We start from the raw sequence: 23,563 nt of genomic DNA, 5'->3' as shown, positions 1-23,563 counted from the left end.
ATATATCAATTAGTTTCATTTCTTGCATTAATTTAAGTGTGAATTTGGCTACTTTATTCTTTTTGTTTATTGTCTTTCTGGTTTTATCCAACACTGGATACAAGTTGAAGTTAAAATCCCCCCCATCAGAATGTTTCCCTGCGTGTTTGCTATCTTTAGAAAGATGTTCTTATAAACTCTTGATCTTCTTCATTAGGTGCATAAATATTAAGCATATTCCAAAATTCTGAGTATATCTGGCACTTATTGACTTGTATAGCTACTCCCCTAGCTTTTGAACTATATGATGATGCCACTACATGACCAACCCAGTCTCTCTTCAATTTGCTATGCTCTGCCTCAGTTACATGCGTTTCCTGCACAAATGCTATATCTATTCTGTCCTTTTTGAGTAGTGTTAGTAGCCTTTTCCTTTTAATTTGGTTCTGTATTCCATTAATGTTTATGGTCATATAATTCAGCGTAGCCATCTTATACCTTTGTTTTCACTTCTCTCTCACCTCCTTGGCACCCCATCTCCTTTCTTCCATTATTATTCTTTAAAATTTCCTTGCTTTTCTCAGTGCACGACAACACGATTAGAACACAAAATACCCCTAAAACCTCCACTACAAATGACACAAAATATCTTCTTCTTCTTTGGCTTGGCTTCGCAGATGAAGATTTATGGAGGGGTATGTCCACGTCTGCTGCAGGCTCGTTGGTGACTGACAAGTCCGATGCGGGACAGGCAGACATGGTTGCAGCGGTTGCAAGGTAAAATTGGTTGGTTGGGGTTGGGTGTTGGGTTTTTCTCCTTTGTCTTTTGTCAGTGAGGTGGGCTCTGTGGTCTTCTTCAAAGGAGGTTGCAGCCCGCTGAACTGTGAGGCGCCAAGATGCACAGTTGGAGGCGATATCAGCCCACTGGCAGTGGTCAATGTGGCAGGCACCAAGAGATTTCTTTAAGCAGTCCTTGTACCTCTTCTTTGGTGCACATCTGTCTCGGTGGCCAGTGGAGAGCTCGCCATATAACACGATCTTGGGAAGGCGATGGTCCTCCATTCTGGAGACGTGACACACCAAGCGCAGTTGGGTCTTCAGCAGCGTGGATTCGATGCTTGCGGACTTTTATACTTTTAACCAATACATTTTTAACCAAAATGACATTAATCCCTCCCCCCCCCCCCCTATTTTGGGTTGTCCTTGCTGGACAACCACAACTCCCCCTTCCACTTGGTTTGTGATAATAATCGCAAGCGTCAACCGATTTTGTATTGACGGTTTTCCCCCCCTCCCCAGCACCCCCAGAGAAACACTATTCAATTTCTATACATATAACAAAGCTCTTTTTTACCTCCCTTTCCCTTCTCTTTTTCAACTTTAAACCTCTGTATTTACATTGTCTTTTTTTTAACTACTTATTTTTAAACATTTTCTTGTCAGTCCTTTTTAATACCCCTCCTCATCTCGTTTCCTGTCTGGTAATCTTCCTGCGAATCCTTGGGCTTCCTTTGGATCCAAGATTAGTTTATTCTATTCCCCAGGGATGAATACCTTAATTACTGCTGGGTGTTGCAGCACAAAGTTGTAGCCTTTCTTCCACAATGTCGTTTTTGCTGTATTAAACTCCTTCCCCTTCTTTAAAAGTTCAAAACTAATGTCCGGGTAAAAAAATATATTTTGACCCTTATATTCCAATGGCTGTTTATTTTCTTTTAATTTGTTTTTTGCCTGCTCTAATGTGCCCTCTCTTGTTGTGAATCTTAATAGTTTTATTAATATGGATTGCAGCTTTTGGTGTAGTTGTGGCTTTGGTACCAGTTCTTTCTATTTCTATTCCCTCTTGTAATTCTGTCGCTCCCAAAACCTTCGGAATCCATCTTTTTATAAATTCCTTCATGTTTGTCCCTTCTTCACCTTCCTTCACACTCACTATTATTTATTTCCATTTCTACAGCTGTCTCTCATTCTTCCACATCTTCTACTCTTTTCCTATCTCTGCAATGGCCAGCTGTACTCTGAATTTTATCTTCTGCTTTTTCCATTTTCTTTTTAATTGCATTAAATTCAATTGTTAGCATCTCTTTTAATGCCCTAAAATGGTCTTCAAAAATGTCTTTGTCTAGTCTGTTTATCTTATTTACCTTCTTCCTTCCTGTGTAGGTCTTGATCTTCTTCCTTTTCTGTGTCTTCTCCCCCTCTTCTCTGTGTCTCTTCTTTCCTCATTGTTTCTTCTTCAGCTCTTTCAATTAAGTCAGTCATGTCCCGCTGCTGGGCATCCCATTTCTGGTCGTCCCGCTGCTGGGCGGCCCGTCACTGGGCATCCCGTCGCTAGGCGTCCCATTGCTGAGCGCCCCGACACTGGGCCCCACTCCCGTCGGCATCTTCTCTTATGTGCACGCTGCGCATGCGCGAGGAGTCATGCATGTGCAGTTGCGTCTCTTTATTGGGCTCGGTGAGCCATTTTTGCAGTCTGCCGCTAGGGAGACTTACCAGCCTCAGGAGGGCAGGTGATCTTCTTCCCGTGAGCTCCCTGCTCCCGTGTACAGGTAAGGCCAACTTCTTTCTTTTCTGGTATTTTTCTCTCTTCTTCTTTATCTGTTGCTCTGGCTTTTTCTTTTTTTGGCGCCATCTTCTTGGCTATTTTATCCTATTTTTTTCTTCTACTTTTTATTTGTTGAACTTTGTTTCTTCCCAACTTTTATCCTTTTCTCTGGAGAGGGCTGGTTCTTCCCGACTGGCCACTACTCCATCATGTGACTCCTCTCGGTTGAATTTTAATATTTAAGAGAAATCTGACAGGTACATGGATGAGAGAGGTATGGAGGGATATAGACTAGGTGCAGGAGAGTGGGACTCAGCATAAAAATAGTTCAGCACAGACTAGAAGGGCCAGTTTTCTTGCTGGAATGTTCTATGGCTCTACTACCATCTGCTTCTATCTGTTTTAAGCATCTGCCTAAAATTTTGTCCTGACACTCACCCCCTACTGCCTTAATCACATGACCTCTAGTATGCAATGCTTTTACCTTTGGAAAAATATTCTAACTATCCACCCTATGAGAGCCTCAAATAATATTTTAAATTTTAGTCTGGTCTGTCCTCAACTTCCAACACTTCAAAGAAAAAACTCCAAGTATGTCCAACCTCTTCCATTACTCATATCCTCTAAAATTGGTAACATCCTGGAAAATCTCTTCCATACCCTTTCTAAAACCTCCATACCAGTCCTGTAATGAGACCACCAGAATTGCACACGGTATGCCATGTGTAGTCTAACTAAGATTTTATACAGCTGCAACATGACTTCTTTTGAACTCATTGTCACACTCAATGAAGGCAAGCATACCAAATGCCTTGTTTACTTGAGTGGCCACTTTCAATGAGCTATAGGACTGGACCCATTGAACATCAATACTTTTATGAGTCCTGTCATTAAGTGTATACATTCCCCTTATATTTGACCTCCTAAAGTGCAACATCTCATACTTGTTCAGATTAAACTCCATCTGCCATTTCTCTGCCCACATCTGCAAGTGATCTATGTCCTGTTGTATTTTTTCATAGCCCTCTACACTGTCCACAACTCCAGGAATCTTTATGTCATCTGCAAAGTTGTTAACCCAACCGCTTGCATCTGAGTCATAAACACATTTCAGACTATCAGTCTCACTGTGACCATTCCTTTCAAACTTCCTTGCCAAAGCATCTGCTATCCCCTCAACTCCTTCAGTTGCTGCCCATTTGCCCACCCCCATTCTGAAGGAGACAATTCTAAAAAGTCATAACTCCAATAAATTTCTACTCATCTTATTCTTAAGATTAACCCCTTAGAACTAGAAAATATAGTATAAAACACAAAGTCTGCAGACATTATGACTGAAGTAAAAACACAATGCTGGAGAAACTTAACTGGTCACAAAACATGCTTTAGATTTCAGATTTATTGTCAGAGTACATACATGACATCACATAAACCCTGAGATTGTTTTTTCCTGAAGGCAAGGCAGCATTACCACTTATTGGTAATGCAAAAAAAAACTGTACACAATATACACATGTAAACAAATAAAGAACTGTACATAGATATCAAATGTAAGCAAACTGATTGTCCAATACAAAGAGAATAAAAGAAAACAATAAAATGGAAATGTAATGAGCCCCTAATTGAGTTTGTTGTTGGGGAGCCTGATGGTGAAGGGGTAGCAAACTCAACAGATCACATAGCAATCTTTATATAGCAAGGATGAAGATACATAACCAATGTTTCAGACCTAAGCCCTTCATCAAGTTACCTTGAACGGCTTAGGCCTAAAACATTGGTTTTATACCTTCATTTTTGCTATATAAACTTTGTTATGTGATCTGCCGAGTTTTCCCAGCATTGTGTTTTTACTAGAAAATATAGTGTCTAGCCTTGTAAATGTCACAATAGTGCACCAAATGGATTAATCTTCTTCTATGGTTTCTCTTGTTTAAATGTAATAATATAGATGAACAAAAGCCTTTAAATTGCATTGTGCTTCTTCTGACCTCAGTCATGTGGGAAATGTGACAATTTCTGAACAGTGAGGCCCACAATACAGCATTCTGTTGAGCTGTTGAGGATATTATTTGTAAGAACATTCATTCTGTTTATGATTAATTTCAACAGACACATGGTAAAGCAAATCAGCCTGTCCAAAGTTTTGTGTACTAATCATAACATTGTCACTTCTGAATTCAATATGCTAGAAATAAATTCTTGCACTTTGTTGACATTTTAAATCCCAAGATTATCGACAATGCTGCTTTCAAATGTTAGCATTTGAATCTCTAAATCCTTTTGCTCTTATATCTATTCAATTCAAATTCGTTCAATTTTTTATCCAATTATTATATCCATGTGCATCCTGACAAAACAGCATTTCTTTTGTCCACAGTGCATACATATACACAAATAATACATTTCTTACAAGTCATGTAATAATCACAAACATTCATAAAAAATCATATAAAATAAAAAGGAAAAATATTCTGCAATAATTTACTCCATTCCATTTATAGAAGACTCAAGGTTACAGGATACCATGCATCAATCTCACAGCCTTCAGGATGCACCTGGTAGTAAGTCAAAGATACAGTGTGATGGATGGCAGAGATTATCAATTATTCTTTGACCCCAATTTAAGCTAGGCTCTTGGTGAATGCAGCTACCGTATCTGACAATGTTGCAACCAGACACTCTCTATTGAGCTCCAGTAAGACTTTGTCAAGATGGAGGCTGGTAGCCTTGTCATCCTCAAGCTCCTTAGGAAGTGTAGGCCTGCTGCACATAATGAGAAAGTGTGTTGGTCAATGGTTGACCTTCATCCTGCTGAAGTCTTCAATTATCTCACACCATTCGATGAGCCTCGCAACCTCCTGTCTATAGGGTGACTCATTGTTGAAGCCAACTACTGTTGCAGTATTTGGTGATGATTCTGTTTGAACTGGTTCTGGTTCTGACAGTGCAGTCATGAGATTTATCAGTGTAAACAATGGTGGGCTAAGCACAAAACCCTAATAACGATAATCTTTACCGACTAAAGTTCGGCATTTAATTACTACCATCCCCTCAAAACTAATCAGCAAACTCCAAGACCTGGGAGTTAACACACCACTGTGTAATTGGACCATGGATTTCCTCACCACCAGTTTACAATCAGTGAAGACCTTCTCCTCCACAATCTCCATCACCCGCTGCTCTAATCACTTTACGCCTACGACTGTGTAGCTCGGTATGACAATAACATCCCCTACAAATTTGCCAATGACACCACGGTAGTGGGTGGCATAAATGAAGGGGATAAGTCAGCATACAGAATGGAGAGTGAAAATTTGACTGAATGGTGCACCAATGACAACCTTGCACTCAATGTTGCCAAAATTAAGAAGCTGATAATTGACTTCAGAAAAGGGAAGCCTGAGGTATACAATCCAGTGATCTTTGGGGAATCAGAGGTGGAGAAGGTGAGCAAGTTTAGTTTCTTGGGAGTCACTATCTCGGAAGAAAGCACATCACTGCCTCTACTTCCTCAGAAGTTTGCAGAGGTTTGGTATGACACCAGAAACCCTGGCAAATTTCTACAGATGTATGGTGGAAAGTGCCAACTGGCTGCATCACGGTCTGGTATGGAGGCACCAATACTGCTGAGCATAAAGCCTTCTAAAAGATAGTGGACACATGCCAGGACATCACAGGCAAAACTCTCTCCACTATTGAGTACATCTATAGGGAACGCTGCCATCGGAGGGCAGCAGCAATCATCAAAGACCTACACCACCCAGTACATGTTCTGTTCTCACTGCTGCCATCAGGAAAGATGTATAGGTGCCACAAGACTCGCACCACCAGGATTAGGAACAGCTACCCCTCCACCATCGGACTCCTCAATGACAACGTCAATCAGAGATTCATTTAAGATCTCTTACTTGAGCAATTTATTGATTTTTCTTTGCTCTCTCTGAATTGCACAGTCAGTTGTTTACATTTGTTTCCCATTTACGGTTCTTTTGATTGTTTACATGTTTATGCTGTGTACAGTTTACTTTTTGTACTACCAATTAGTGGTAATTCTGCTACACCTGCAGGAAAAGGGTATGTGATGTCATGTATGTACTCTGACAATAATCTGAAATCGAGGTGCCCCGGTGTTCAGCAATGATGAGATGAGATTTTGCTTCTGAACTGGACTGACCGTGATCTTTCAGTCAGGAAGTCCAGAATCCAGTTGCATAGAGGGGTTTTTATCTACTGGACTCTGAGGTATGATCATGTTGAACATCAAAATGAAGTCAATGAACAACAGCCATGGCAGGTCAGGATGGAGTAGACAGTCAATGCTATAGCATCATCTCTGGACCAATTTGGATGGTAGACAAACTGGGGTGGGTACAAAATTGCTGGAAGGTGGGATATGATGTTTTCCATTACCAGTTGTTCAAAGCACTTATGATGGTTGAGGTCAGTTGCTACTGGGTAGTTATCATTTAGTCCAGTTATTATTGGTCTCTTGGGCACCAGGATGATGGTAGCTGCCTTGAATCCTGCGGGGGCACTGGACTGCTGGTAGTGAGTTGATAAAAATGTCTGTTAGGACTGGGTCACATCATGTATCAAAAATACCATTTCCTACACTGGAAGAATGCTTTCTGCTTTTTTACCATCTAAATCACTGCCCTTTTAAAACAACTCTTTAATTCTATTTTTTTTAGCCTATTTGCCATGTGTGCAGATTTTTTTGTTTCCACAAAACATCCTTTCATATCTTCTCAAGTCTACCATATTATTTTTGTCAACTATGACTGTAATGTCTTCAAAGTATTCTGTCAGGTTAGCTGAACATTATGCAGGCTTTTGTAATATATGTTCAGTATTTATAGATATGTCTTCCATTTTCAGATAATTTTCCATTGTTTTATTTTAAAGTCTAGATTCCAATATCTTTCCTACCACAGGCATAAAGCTGAGGACTAGAATTTTTATGTGTAGCTCACCTGGTTGGCTGCAGAACAAATGTACATACAGTATATAAAGTCAGAAGAAAATACCATTTTTGTAGCAACAAAGTAATCTGTGTACAGCTTCATAGTTATACACATTATAATTTGCATGCTAAGAATTTGACCATGCTATTAAAAAAAAACTGGATGAGGTATGTGGCAGGAAAATTAAAAGCCACAGAAAAACATTCATTTTATTCTTCACTAAAAAAACTACAATTGGTTCGGCTAGGCTGGGGACATCGATGTCAGCATTAGTTCCTACCCAGCTTTGGTCTCCATGGCAACACAGAGTGTGGGATAGCTATAATTATTGGTAATTCTGAGTCAGGACAGCCTTCTGAAGCTCAAGAACAAGCTGGATAAAGGATGAGCTGCATATTTTAAGTTCAAATGAAGTAGAAAAATAAAAGTAACCATGTCCCATTCAGTAAAATATAACCTTTATATGAAAAGTAAATCAAATGTTAATGAAATGATCCTTTCAGTACAATTTCAGTACAATGAATTATCAGGTATAAAAATAAAGCAGTCAGAGCAGGTTCCAAGTCCTCACGAGTTCGTTCATTTTGGTTTGGAGATTTTTAAAGTACAGCGCCCTCCATAATATTTGGACAAAGATACTTTTTTTCCCTAGTGCTCCACAGTTTTGAAATTGCCATCATACAATTCAAATGTAGGTAATTACACATTCCAGATTTATTCAAGGTTATTTGTTCATACTTTGGTTTGATGATGTAGAAATTACAGCATTTTTATACATATTTCCCCCATTTCAGGGCACCATAATGTGTGGGAGATTTGGCTTCACAGGTTTTTGTGAGTACTCAGGTATGTTTAATTGCTTCATTGGTGCAGGTATAATTGCTTCTAAGCTTTTGATTATCTTTTGAATCTGTCGTTCCCATTTTTCAACATCAGGACCAGAGTTGTGCCAATACTCTCTGTATTTAAGTTTAGTCATGTGCGGTCATTGACATTTCAACACCTGCCTTGTGAAGAATGTTTCTGTCAGACATACATGTAGGAATTATTTTCATTTGATTTTGGTAATCTAAGATTGGGTGATGTCTCTTATTGTTTTTTTTTTGTTTTTCAGCCTCATAATGGCTTCTTTGACTTTTACAGACTTTCATAAAACTTAAATACAGAGGGCACACTGCAAGATACAACCATGACAAAGGTGGTATACTTTGGATTTTGGACAGTTCCTTTATGCCTCCACCCTTTGTTCTTGCCATCACTCTGATAAGTTAATCTTGGTCTCATCTGTCCACAAGGGCTTTTTCCAGAATTCTTGCCAAACTGTAGTACAGCCATTCTTTCTGTGGCGAATGGTTTGCATCTTGCAGTGTAGCTTTTGCACTTCTGTTCATGAAGTCTTCAGCAGACAGTGGTAATCGAAACATCCACAACTGCCTCCTGATCAGTTGGACGTTTGGGGATTTTTCTGCCATCATCAGCGATTACTGAGCTCACTAGTACTCTTTCTTTTCAATGATTTTCCAACCTGTTGAATTTGGTATATCTAAGGTTTGGTCGATGTCTCTTACTGTTTTATTCTTTTTTCAGCCTCATAATGGCTCCTTGGACTTACATTGGCACAATTCCTGGTCTTCATGTTGACAAATGGCAACTACAGACTCCAAAGTTGATCAAAAGCTTAGAAGCAAGCCTAGCTCTCTTATACCTGCACCAATGAAACAATTAAATACAACTGAGTACTCACAAACACCTGTGAAGCCAAATGTCCTAAACATTATGGTGCCCTGAAATGAGGGAACCATGTAGAAAAAGCGCAGTAATTTCTATATGGTCAAACCAAAATGAATACAAATAACCTTGAATAAAATCTGGAATGTGCACTTTAATTACATGTGAATTGTTTGATTACAAATTTAAAACTGTGGAGCCTAGGGGCAAATAAAGGAAAAAAAGTGTCTGTCCCAAACTGTATTTCTTATAATGAAGGACATTCAGCCATCTAAAATATTCAAGCCTGACTTTTCTTATGACTGACACATATATCAGCCTCCTTTCTTTCATTCCAAGGTGAACTCCAGTAAGATGTTAACATCACCGCTCCAAGATTTTTGACAAGCAGATATGGCAGGACGTGTGAATGTGATTCATAGCATAATTGTGGCGTAGACAAAACAGTGAGCTATCAGTCAGAGGCAGAACAATGGGTACTGTCTTATATTAGTAATATAAACTGAGTTGATGACAACATTTTTATGTGAGTGTGATGTACTAGATATTGTAATCAATAGTGTTTGATGTGATTTATTGGTGCTAAAACCATATGCATGAAAGAATGGTCTGACAACATATATGAATTGATGATGTGGGAATCAAATGGTAATTAGTAGGTGGGATATCAATTAATGATGAATTAATGCAGTGTGCATAATTTGAATGATTATGCTGGCATTCTTCCTTTCATTTTGAATCACTTTATCCATGATCACATTTCTACTGCTTCAAAACTAACTCAGTCTTAATTTGAGTTGGTGGCATACACTTGGATGCTAAATTTAAATTTTAAACTAAGACATACAGTGTGGCGGCACACCACTAGCCTGGGGAACCACGTGACGCCTGGGTGATGTCAGCGCCCACCAGCGCGGTTCTCAGCCAGGTCCAGGCTGGGAGTATAAGTCCAGCCCAGCAGCCTGCAATAAATCAGTTCTGCTCACTGAGCTCAACTCGTCTGGTTATTTCAGTAGCAGTGTAGCTGCCGCTTCAGTTGGTGACCCTGACATCATGAACGAACCCGGCATCAGTGCTATAGCTGTCAAGCTGCCTGAATTCTGGGTTCAGGAGCCGGAGACCTGGTTCGGCCAAGCGGAGACTCAGTTTCACCTCCGCCAGATTTCATCCGACACGACCAAATTCTACCCTGTGGTCGCCGCCATCGATCAGGCCATCGCCAAACGAGTGCTGCACTTCATTCAGCACCCACCCGCCGAAGACAAATACGAGACCATCAAGCGAGTGCTCACCAGATCCCTCGGACTATCCAGGCGGCAGCGTGCTGCTCGGATGCTACACCTCGACGCCCTGGGGGACAGGTCCCCCATGCAGCTGATGGACGAGATGCTTGTGTTCATGGGTGATCACACCAACTGCCCACTCTTCGAGCGCATTTTCCTCAACCAACTGCCCGAGGACATCCGGCCGTTACTGGCTCAAGAGAGCTCTACCGACCCGAGGAAGGTTGCTCAGAAGGCCCAAGAGCTGTGGCTTGAGCGATTCCCGGAGGGCTTGGCGGTCCAGCAGGTCATGAAGCACGGGCATGACCATGCCAAGCTCGCCCCTAGTTCTGTGGTAGAGCATCCGGCCCCTACAGGGTCCACCAAGAGCATAACCAGGGGCACGACATCCGCTCCAGGCCTCTGCTTCTACCTCCAGTGCTGGGGAGCCAAGGCTCAGAAGTGTCGTCAGCCCTGCTCGTTCCAGGGAAACGAGCAGGCCGACCACTGTTAATGGCTGTGGCGGCTGGCCGAGGACACAGCCTCCTCTACCAGCAGGACTCAGTCAGCGGCCGGCAGTTCCTTGTTTCCAGGCTGTTCAGCACGCCCAGAGACAAGTTCTAGCGAATCCTGGACGAGTTTCCGATCCTCCTCAAGCCACAGTTCTCCCTGCCTCACTGCGCCATGGTGTGTTCCACCACATCCTCACCCAGGGCTCACCGGTTCACGCCAAGGCAAGCCGGCTCCCGCCTGACAAGCTCCAGGTGGCGAAGGAGGAGTTTTCGCATCTGTTGGTGCTGGGGATCATTCGGCGGTCCGACTGCCTGTGGGCCTTGCCACTCCCCCTGGTCGCGAAAGCCTCTGGCGGCAAGCATCCCTGTGGAGACTATCGACGGCTCAATGAGGCGACAGTTCCTGACCGTTACCCAATCCCTCACATCCAGGACTTTACGGCCAACCTGCATGGTGCGAGGGTTTTCTCCAAGGTTGACCTGGTGCGCGGGTATCACCAAGTCCCAGTGCACCCTGAGGACATATCCAAGACGGCCATCATCACCCCCTTCGGCTTGTTCAAATTCCTTCGCATGCCATTTGGACTCAAGAACACTGCTCAGACCTTCCAACACCTCATGGACTCAGTGGGCAGGGACCTGGATTTCGTGTTCATTTACTAAGACGACATCCTCATTGCCAGCAGGGATCAGGCGCAACACAAGGCCCACCTTCTCCCGGCTGGCAAACTTAGGCCTCACCATCAACCCAGCCAAATGACAGTTTGGGAAAGAGGCCATGCAGTTCCTGGGCCATACCATCACAGATGAGGGAGCCATGCCTACTGCTACGAAGGTCGCCGCTATCAAAGAGTCCCCATGTCTGGACAATCTCAAGGGGCTGCAGGAGTTCGCGGGTATGGTAAAATTCTACAACCAATTCATCCCGGGAGCTGCGCGCATCATGCAGCCGCTATTCACCCTCATCACAGCCAAGCACAAAATGTTCACCTGGACCCCAGAGGCCTGCAGTGCATTCGAGGCCACCAAGGATGCCCTCGTGAAGGCTACCGTGCTTGCCCACCCACACACCGACCTGCATATAGCGCTCTCCGTCGATGCCTCTGCCACAGTCGTTGGTGCCATCCTGGAACTGCAGGTGAATAGACAATGGAAGCCACTGGCATTCTTCAGCTGGCTTCTCCGCCCACCAGAGTGCAAGTATAGCGAGTTACTGGGCATGTATCTGGTGGTGCGGCATTTCTGCTATTTCTTGGAGCGGAGGACTTTTACCTTCTTCACTGACCACAAATCCCTCACCCAGGCACTTGCAATGGCGAAGGACCCCTGATCGGCCCGCCAGCAGCGTCACCTCTCCTTCGTGTTGGAGTTTACCACCGACTTTCGGCTCAAGGCGGGGAAGGACAACATGGTCGCCGATGCACTCTTCTGACCGGCCATCTGCACACTGATGCCCGGCTTTGACTTCGACCAGCTCGCCCAGGTCCAGAAGTCCGACGAGGAGACGCGAGCCTTCAGGACTGCCATCATGGGCCTGTGGTTCCGAGACCTCCCGATTCCGAGCGGCGGAAGCACCATCCTGTGCAATGTCTTCATGGGCACCTCGCAGCCAGTGGTTCCCCAGCAGTGGCGCAGGCAAGTCTTCCATCACATCCATGACCTTTCGCACCCATCCATCAGGTCCATGGTCCGGATGGTGGCAGAGCAGTTCGTCTGTCACAGGCTGCGGAAGCAGATCATGGGCTGGGCCAGAACGTGCACCCATTGCCAAATGTCCAAGGTACAGACACCCAGGGCGCCCGTGCAAGAGTTCGAACATGTCCAAGAACAGTTCAGCCACATTCACGTGGACATAGTCTTTGGCTCCTGTACCCGTTTCCCAGGGCAACTGTTACCTGTTCAAGGTGGTGGACCGCACCATCTATTGGCCCAAGGCGATCCCGATGCCGGACGCCTCCATGGACTCCTGCTCCCGAGCGCTGTTGCATGGTTGGGTCACCTGGTTCAGCATTCCAAATCACCTCACCAGCGATCAGGGCGCCCAGTTCACCTCTGCATTCTGAGCACAGCTCGCCAACAGGTTGGGGATCGAGCTACACCGCACCACGGCCTATCACCCACAGGCCAATGGGCTGGTCGAGCATCTGCACTGCCACCTTAAGTTGGCACTTATGGCCCGCCTCACCAGTCTCGACTGGGTGGACGAACTGCCTTGGGTGCTCATGGGTATCTACTCTACGTCCAAGGAGTATATGCAGGTGTCATCAGCTGAGCTGGTCTACGGCGCACCGCTGGCACTTCCTGGTGAGTTCATCAACACGCCCCCCAGCGGTCGCCACACAAGCTGCTTCCCCACCTCCGGGCCAGCTTGGACTCCTTCGCATCCCCACCGCCACCCAGACATGGCACATGACCATCTCACGTTCCCAGTGAGCTGCTTTCTGCAGAGTACGATTTTATTCGGCGGGGCCTGCCCACGACACCTCTGCGGAGACCTTATAAGGGCTGTACAAGGTTGTCCAGCGTTCAGGGTCTACGTTCATACTGGACATCAGCGGCAGGCAGGAACTGTTTACCGTGGACAGGCTGAAGCCAGCGTACCTCAACCCCACCGAACCAGTGATGTGGCCCAACCCAAGAAGCGAGGCCGCCTAGCTAAAAAGAACATTGGGCGGGGCTGTGTGCCAGCACACCACTAGGCAGGCGAACCGGGCCCACTTGTAATCCACATGGCGGGGCAGCCAGCCAAAATGGCGCCATCAGGGGTTTCCCCCTTCTTCTCAGCACAGGGCTCAGAAGCCCGCGCTGGGGGACCACGTGACGCCTAGGTGACATAAGCGCCCTCCAGCGCAGTTCTCAGCCAATTCCAGGCTGAGAATATAAGTCCAGCCCAGCAGCCTGCAATAAATCAGTTCTGCTCACTGAGCTCAACCCATCTGGTTGTGTGTTCTTTCAGTAGCAGTGTAGTTGCCATTACAACAGCACAGTAACAAGTTCTTCCAACCCACAAGTCCGTGCTGCGCAAATATCCCATCTTACCCACAATGCTGTATTTTTTGAAAGGTGGGATAAAAATGGAGCACCCAAAGAAAACCCACAGAGGCACAGAAAGAATGTATAAACTCCTTACAGTCAGCACCAGATGAGAACCTGGGTCACTGATGTTGTGATTGCATTGTGCTAACCGCTACACTAACTGGATGCTGTGCAATTCTTTCATATTTTCTTCATGAAACCCTGCACTCAACATTAGCAAAACTAAGGAACTGATTGTGGACTTCAGGAAGGGGAAACCAGGAAAACACAAACCATCCTCATTGAGGAGTCAGCAGTGGAAAGGGTAAAGAACTTTAAATTAATGGAGATCTATCCCAGGGCCTTCATGTTGATGAAATAATGAAGAAGGCTCCCAAGCAGATGATCTCGTTGAATGGCGGAGCAGGCTCGAAGGGTCAAATCACCTACTCCTGCTCCGATCTTCTATGTTTCTATGAGTTTGAAATTTGGTATGTCACAAAAGACTCTTGCAAATTTCTATAGATGCACCGTGGAGAGCATTCTGACAGATTGGATCACAGTTTGGTTTGTAGGTGCCAATGAACAGGACAGGAAAAGGCTTCAGAGAGTTCTGAATCTGGCCAGTGTCATCATGGGCATTAGTCTTCACTCCATTGAGGACATCTACAAGAGGCAGTATGTCAAGAAAGCAGCCTCTATCAAGGTCCCTCACCACCCAGGTCATACCCTCTTCTCACTGATACTATCAGGAAGGAGGTACAGGAGCCAAATATGAACATCCAGTGGTACAAAAACAGTTTCTTCCCCTTCACCATCAGATTTCTGAATGGACAAAAAAAAAATCACAGGCACAACCTCATTTTTTCTCTTCTTTTGGATTATTTATTTTAAAAAAATGTAATTTATAGCAATTTTTGCACCTGCAATGCTCTTGCAAAAACAAATTTTGTGAAATATGTTCATGACAAATTCTAATCCTGAAAACTTCCTTTTCATGCCACCTTTGATATTCAGCTGAAATCAATTACAGGCTTTGACTTTCTTGTAACTTAGCAGACACCAATTGCCTGGCTTCGATTCAGCAAAGCCACCAGATGAAAAATAAATCATCAGAACATCTTAGAAAAAGATTTTGAATTTATTACAATGCCAACAAGCACTAAAAACATAAGATAGTACTAAAAGTATAAAACTAAAATTGAAAGAAAATAGAACAAAAAAGACAAAGTTTCTGACTCTTCAAGAACTCCATAGTTATGAACAGTTTTAATATGGAAAAAAATCAGATTCGACAAGCTTATGGTCTGCAAGCTCCTATGTTCCAACACCAAGTGATTTACAAAAGCTCTCTCTCACACTCTAAAATGTGCAGCTTCCAAGATGGGTAGATTTTAAAAAAAATGTTTTGCATCCTAATAGAACAAACCAGTACAAACCAGTGATGTGGCTGGAAAATTAAATTACTCAATGGAAAATGAACTGCAAACACTGATCAATGCATTCTAATTGATTATATTGCATTTATGTGAAACTGTGAGTGGGAATGGAAACATCAATTCATCCAAGGGTAGAAATGGACAATCGATGTTGTTTCGGCTCAGATCCCTTATCAAGACGAAAGTAGGAAGCTGTGATATCAAGTATACAAGGATGAAAGAAAAAAGGGGGAAAGACTGGGGGGTGGGGAAGAAGTTGGGAAAGGTGAAAATTCAGGTGAAAGGAGAAATCACAGGGGGAGGGGTGGTGTAAGATTAAAGAGAAAAGTAAGACTGAGAAGAGGTTTTAAAAAAAGCAGAAACATTGGAATTAGATCAAGGTTGGGGTGGGGTTATCTAAAGTTAGAAAAATGTATGTTGCAGGCCCTGAGGCCTTCCTGATGGGAATGAATGTGCATAGGAATTGCATATTCACAGTCAAGGTGAGGTGGTGGGGGTCAGAGAAATGGAATTGTTCTACACCCTATTGCCCCTTAGCTCCTCCCCAGCTTGTTCCCTCCTTGTCAACATTTTTTTTCTTTTCCCTTTGATATACTTGCCATCACCCTTTCCTACTTTAGACTTGATAAAGGGCCCTGACGATTAACTGACCATTTCTATCCACGGATGCTGGCTGACCCACTAAGTTCCTCTAGATTATTGTTTGCTCAAGATTCCAGCATTTGTAGTTTTTGTTTCTGAACTCATATGATTTTGGAGAACCATCTTTTCCAGTTTGTGTCTGAACTAGCCAATCCTGTCGTAAGGTAACCAACCTATAACATTAACTGTGTTTATTTCCCCCCTCTCTAGATGCTGATTGTTCAGATTTTCAGTAATAGCTATGCTCTGTGCATCATAGTTTTTTTGTCTCTTCTCGGTTCTTATTCATCTCCCCGTTTACACCCACTTTGGACAGCTGCATTTCAGTGCTGTTTAACACCCTGGTATCAATCCTATCTGCATCTTCATTCTCTGCTGGCTTCCATCCTATCATAGACATTCTGTTCTCCCCACTCTTCCCCCCTCTCTGCAAATTATGTTTGTTTCGAGTTCAGAAGAAAGGTGATGGCCCTGACAATATTTACTGTTTCTCATCCCAGATTCTACCTCATCTGCCTATCATTTTCTGTGTTCATTCTTGATTTTGATTGGGATCCTTGTCACATTAATAGATTTGTTATTTTTGAAATTTATTCTACTTTTAATTCTGGTCAGATGCATTCGACCTACTAGTTATTTTAGGAAGTGCAACAGTATCATGTTGTTAGAGTTTTCATTGTACAATATGGGATTTGGGCCTAGATTCAATTTTATTCTGCATTGAACTACTATTACCAAGACAGAAAATATGTTAGATTAATCAGCAATACAAGTAGGTATACATTTGAAGAATTAAAACTTGCCTTCTGTACTTTTCCAATCTGTTTTGTATTGTCCATTTTTACAGTTTTGTTTATAGCTTTTTCAATTTATCTGTCTCCAACATCAAAAAAAACCTTATCCTTTATTAAGTTTGGATTTATTTTGTGTTTAAATTAACCAATGCAAAACTGTTCCATTTATTTTTAAAATTCAAATCACTTCAGTTCAATTTTGTAACAGAAAAGGCAATTATTCACTTTTGATTAATAGTTCACTTGATTCTGAAAGATGGGACGTTCAGTTCATTAATTCAAATTTAGTTTACTTAGGGTCACTATAATGGATTTATTTTGTCCCTGTTCTGTCATTGGAGAAACCAATTTAAAAAATACAAGCTTAACTGAAGCAAAACTGTTTAACTATAGCCTTACTTTTTCCAAGTGTGGACAAATGAATATTTGTCCTTAAATTCCCACAATGCTAGTTTTAAATTTAAAATAAAAGTACTGCTAGAAGTTATTTATGGGACTATCCTTTTCCTGATTATGATGGAGATTAATCTTGGGAACGTGTGAGAAAGGAAAACTTGATAAGCCAAGGAGCCAGGCTGACCCGAGAAATTTACCCTGCAAACAAGAATGATTTATTTTGAGCTTTCACACTCATTGACTTTATTCGAGAGGCTCTCTTTAATAGTGGTTAAGGTTAAGAACTCAATCCTTAAACTACTGGCACAAACCCTTTTATTAAGAAGAAAAAACACAAAAATACTGGAGGAACTCAGCAGGTAATGTTGCATTATTAAAATATCAGTTTAAAATATCTATCATTTCCATCACTTCAGCTAATTAATTCTGATTGCTGATAGTTTTAACTGAAGCCATATTATCACAATATATATGATTACTGCTTAAGTATCTCTGCAGGAATTTGGTAATAGATTTTTGCGCTAACAATTAAATAAGGTTTCTTCTTGCAAACAATCTTGTGTATTAAAATATTGCAGCTGAAGATTTTCTATTTGTAGAAAGTGCATTGAATAAAATGTCTCCCTCATTATGTCTTCTAATTGCAAATTTGCAATTAAAATATGATCAACAGACTCAGTTTTCACCCTTTCTTCAAATTATTGAACTTCAAGATTGAAGTTCTTTCTGGATAATTTCAGCTGTACAAAACTGAGGGAGAGTAAATGAAGAATTCCCTTTACACACTAGGAATGGAGAAGCATTATTGACATCGAGGTAACACACTCCCTGTCCCAGCACAAAAAGTTATAGTCAATTTTATTCTTTAAGCAATCTAAGTGAAAAGATTTCATTGTGTTGTAATCCAATGAAGAATAAATTCTGCTCAACTCATTTCCATGGCAATGCTGCTATCTGCTTAGGAGTGCATGCCCATTCATCTGTCAGGCTCTCTTCAAACTTTTCAGAATGGTGCTGGTCATACATTTAAATCCTTAGATCACTTACATCACAATGGAGCAGAAGAGGTCAACACTCTTTCCTGATGTTTTTTTAAAAGCTGCTTTCCTTCAACTGGATTTGCTCTACAAAAAGTTACAAGAAAGACTGTTTGGAGACTACGACCAGCAGTTTTCATTTGAAAATGTGCAAATCGGTCCAGTTAACATTCCATCCACTTTCTCTCAGCTTGCCTGTAGATAAGCATACTTTTTAAACATACCTTGGCAAATGCAGGAATTTGTAACACTTGTGTAAAACTGATTATTTGCCTCAATCCACAGGTAAAGATTTTAATTATTATTTGTAATTCAACTTTCTAGTTGCTGATTTCCAAAATCCATCGCCAGCAGACAACAGCTTTCATCACTGCAGGTTTTTAAATCTCTGTTTTTCTCATTACTAGATTCTTCCAATTAATACTCCAATGCTTGATTCAAAATGTTTTAAACATCCTCATCCATATTCTACAACTATCATTCATCCAGCATGATATTGGTGCACCTATGCAAAGATGGCTCTTTCACTACTTAATTATTGTCAGGCTCCAGATGCTCCTCATATACTCATAAACCAATTTAATTTTTAAAAATTTATCAGTGTAGTCTTGCTCAGCCTATCCTGGAGATAAATCATTTCCTCATGTCTCTTCTTGCTTCCTTATTCCTTATTCTTTTTAATCCATTTTTCATGAGGAAATCTTTATTGATTGTGTTCCTGTACTTCCCAACCTCACTTTGGTCTGTATCTTATGCATATTTAACTTCTCTTATGACTGCACACAAATGTTCAATGGCATGATTTTTAAAACCCTGCATCCTTTCTATTCCAAGTGACATTGGAGGGAGATGACCCAAGATCAGAACAGCCCAAATTCTGCAAGCCTGATAAAGCAAGCATGAACCTGTTGACTTTGACCACATTGCTGGACTAAAGTGAGAGAACTAGTGGCTTTCACAGAAAAGCTTCGCTCTGTGGGTGGTGACAAAAGATGCAATATCTATTAAGACAAAAACAGCACAGAATAAAAACTGGGCTAAAATTCAAAGTAGAAAAACTGTCACAGCCACAAAAATCAAAGTTTTACAAGAATACGCAATCAAAACCGAAGAGGGATGACAGGCCAGTACTTGGGCTGTTTTTTATCACATTGTCTATCAAATGAAAGTTGCATTGCAGTTTCCATTCCTTGGATTTTAGCAGCACCTTCTCCGTATAATTTCTTCATCTCCACCATTCTCCTTTCACCGGGTCTTTCTGTAGGTGGCTGGATTGTTCTTCCTGAAGGATTGTGAAAATCCCGGTCAGCCAACACATAGGCAGTCTGCTGCTCAGCATCAAACTGTTGTTGTCGCTCTGTGGATGTACAGAAGAGCTCTGGTGAGCATTATAAAGCATAAATATAATTGCTGATTTTCATCTTTTGAGACAAAGAGAGCAACCATGAGGATATTTGTCAAGATGGACCAGAGTCAAAATTCTCATCTGAAGATGGAAGCAATGGAAACAGTAGGCAAGCTATCTGTTACAGCTAGAGTTCTTTTCTGCATCAGTTAGGTCAAAATTTTCTGTGCTTTTCATTCAATGTAATTTCATCCAAATATAATGAGAAAGAAGAAATTGCAGGAGACTCTTAACATAAAGACGTCCATATGCCTAATTTCATTTCTGATTTTATTTTCTTAAGCCACATCTTGGATCTTGGAAGCGAGATGATTTTTAACACTTACCATGTATACCTTGATGTGGCATTTTAAATTAATTTAAAAAATTAAAATTCAGTCCATTATCAGGTTAAAAACTAGAAATACCATATTGAGATTTTATTCATTATGTTGGTACAGTACATGTTATATGCCTTATGAAATGTACCAAATTGGGAAAAGCACTTCAATTTATTTTGTATTTGCTGATAACTTCTATGGTACAAAAAACTAAATCATGAATTGCTGGGTCTAAATTGTGGAGGGTGGTGTTTCTTAATTGATATAATTTGCATTATAATAAATAAAAAATAGTATTGAATACTGTTTAAAGAAATGGATATTATACTACAGTAATGAAATATATAGAAATAAATCAATACAAAATGGTAGTCCATCAGAAAGAACTAATTATCTGGTAAATTATAGAACAGCCAAAACAAACAATTCCCTTCTCAACCACTATCTCTTTTAGGTGGTATTTGCTTAATAGATTTCACACAGTAACATTTGAATTTATTAGTATACAAAATATCACAAAATTATGACAAAGGAGGAGGTCTTTGGAGGAGGCTAGTGAGCTTGCTTCAAATTTACTCAGATTAGGAAAAGGGGAATTTAAACAAATACTAAACAGGAATGATTTCTATGAATAACTGGATTGAATTGCTACATCATTTCATGGTTTAATGAAGCAGTTTTCCCAAATATCAATCAACTCTATTTGAATTACCAATGGATGTATGAAAGAGAAATTTTCACATAAAAAAATGAAGCATAGAATAAAGATCTTTTTTCAAAGCTTAGTAGACAAGTTGTTCAATACAAATTTATTGACAGTGTGACAGACATTGATGAGGCTGGACTTTTTTCTATTGAATTTTTAAACTCTCCGTCACCATCCATTATGCCATCACAAAACCTTGAACTAAAATGAGCTTCAGTGTTGCTGCTCAAGAATTTGGATCCACCAATATTATTCAATGGCACAAAATTATCAGTTCATAAATCTCTGTCACATAATAATGACTGAAGAAATTATCTTCATCCCTCAGTTACCAGTTATCTCATATGATCTTCCTTTTCAATTTCCTGTTCATCTTAACTTTGCTATATGCATTAGCAAGACACAAACATAATTACTAAGACAGTGTTGGCACCAGAACGAATGTTAGAAGGGAGCATTAGCATGTTTGGGGGGGGGGGGGGCGCACTGTGATATGCTCATATTCTCACGGTTTGGGGGATGGGGGAGTGATGCTTGACGCATGCTGGTTACTCTGGAGGGGGTGGAGCAGGTCTTGCCGCGACCATATGAGGGCACAGCACTTCGCCTTGGGGGTCAATGCCTGCAGATGCCCCCTTTGGCACCAACCCTGTACTGAGAGTTGTTGACTTTAATCTCAAAACTCAATGCTTTTCATTTGATCATCCATATATATTGTTTGCTCTAGAATTGCAAATAAAAACAATCCATACATTTTTATATCAGATTTAAAAGAAAGGAATTAGTTTATTCTGAAGCATTAACTAGCATCAAAATTAACTAGATTTCAAATGTTCATGGGTACATATTACTTAGAGTACTATATTAAATGTAACTTTAGTATACATATTATTGCAGTGTGCATGTTTTGATTGGTAATTAGTTATACTGAATTTTATATCCATAATTATATTGTTCATGAATAATGATATATTTGTTAGATCTTATTTAATTTACGATGGTTATAAAACCCAAAAGGATGAAAATAAATGAAAAACATAATTGCCAGCATAATCACCCATACCATATGCCAGCCGGTTACTAAACAAGTTTGAACAGATTTTAAAAAAATAGCATTTACACACGTTCTTTCACCTCAGGATGTTCCAATGGTCTTTCTAGCCAATTAAGTACATTTGACAAGTGGATAGTTTGCAATCATTAATTTCACTGCTCCGTTCTGATTGTTTAAACAAATTATCTTTCCCTCTTTGTTAAAGTTACCCTAGAAGCAGTGTCGGAACGAAAATGTGCTGGCATGCCAGAAATAAAATGACTGACCATTTCATTAAACTAGCTTTCTTGAAAAAGAACTATAATCTTTAATGTTTTCCACAAAGTAATATCTTCAAGACTGTAGAGATTTTACAAAGTTTAAATTGGGATTATTAATGGCAATACAATCAAGAAATTGACTAATATCAATTAACTCATGGGGGAAAAAACAAGCTGCAATCCAACGTATAAATATTGAGCATTTCCTTCAAATCATTGTTCAGTTACATTTATTTTGCCATTGACACAGCTGTCAGCATCAGAAGGCAGAATGCAAGTTGTGAGATTGGATTTAAAGCAGCTGACATTCCAATGTCAGTTGTTAACTCCAATCTGTCATTATTTTCAATATAGAACCTTAGAACAGGCCCCTTTGGCCCTTCTGTGCTGAACATTTTTTTTGCCTAGTCCCACTGATCTGCACCCAGTCCATAGCCCTCCGGACCTCTCCTATCCACATACATGTCCAAATTATTCTTAATGTTAAAATTAAACTTGAGCTGGCAGCTCATTCCATTCTCCTACCACTCTGTATGAAGAAGTTCCCCCTAAACATTTCCTCTTTTGCTCTGAACCCATGTCCTTTGCTTTGTATCTCGCCTACCCCTCAGTTGAAAAAGCCTATCTACATTTACTCTGTCTATCCCCCTCAATTTTAAATACCTCTATCAAATCTCCCCTCATTCCTCTATGTTGTTACTATATGAATTCTAACAGATTTAGAACTGCTAATTGATAATTATACTATCAATCCAAATTTTACATGGCTAAAAATCATAACGTTTAACACTTATTTGAAAGTAGATAAATTTTGCATGACCAATAATTCCCTCCCAATTAAATAATGGGAGGACTGAAACCATCTTTATTTCCCATCGTAATTTCACATTGATTCCATGCCACTTTATTGCCTCAGGCTGAACCAGACTCTTCAAAACCTTGATAATTCAAATGACCTACACTTTATCATTTCCAAACACAGACTACCGTTTTGTTTGTAAAATTTGCACCTCAAGCTACATAATCATGCATGCTGCTAACATTCTCTTACATATCATTGCCTTCAGACCCAAAGCTCTTCTACCAACCTTCCAATCTCCTCCAAATTCTGCCTGCCCATTTTATTTCTTATTCCACACGAAGCACTCCTTTCCAATCATGCTGGCCTTCACCCCTAATCCAGAACTTCCAATTTTAAATTCCTATTCTAATGCTCAAGTTCCTTCCTTGGTATTTGTTCTTTCTTAAATTAACATCGTCTCAAACCCTAATGTCTCTGGAAGTCCTATTCTTGATGTGAAAATTCCTTTTTTTTTTAAAAACTTTATTTATTTGTTCAAAAAACAAATAATATGACATATACAGCAATTAAACATGAACAATTTTTTTAATATATAGAAAAAAAGAAAAAAGAAAAGAACCCCCCCCTTCAGTCAACTCTCTTAAGGAGAGCCATAAAAAAAAGAATATTTAAAAAAATTAAATTAAAATATTAAAATCTAATC

At 40.8% G+C, this 23,563-nt stretch overlaps 1 protein-coding gene across 3 annotated transcripts in view; it reads right to left on the bottom strand.

The window, feature by feature from the left end:
• Positions 1-23,563, bottom strand: part of gemin8 (gem (nuclear organelle) associated protein 8) — a 200,646-nt gene that overhangs the window by 14,649 nt on the left and 162,434 nt on the right. The window contains exon 6 of one of the 3 annotated variants that reach the window (XM_069889952.1): positions 15,459-19,670. The exons of 1 other annotated variant lie outside the window; for it this stretch is intronic. In XM_069889952.1, coding sequence (XP_069746053.1) covers positions 19,414-19,670 — 257 coding nt within the window. In that variant the 3' untranslated portion in view covers positions 15,459-19,413. Of the gene's footprint in view, positions 1-15,458; positions 19,671-23,563 lie in introns of those variants that run through there. One more of the 3 variants, XR_011341815.1, reaches the window with a different exon arrangement.

Source organism: Narcine bancroftii, chromosome 7, assembly GCF_036971445.1.
Source record: "Narcine bancroftii isolate sNarBan1 chromosome 7, sNarBan1.hap1, whole genome shotgun sequence".
NCBI lineage: Eukaryota > Metazoa > Chordata > Chondrichthyes > Torpediniformes > Narcinidae > Narcine > Narcine bancroftii.
The sequence above is the reverse complement of the archived record's forward strand: the minus strand, read 5'-3'. Positions and strand labels throughout refer to the sequence as shown.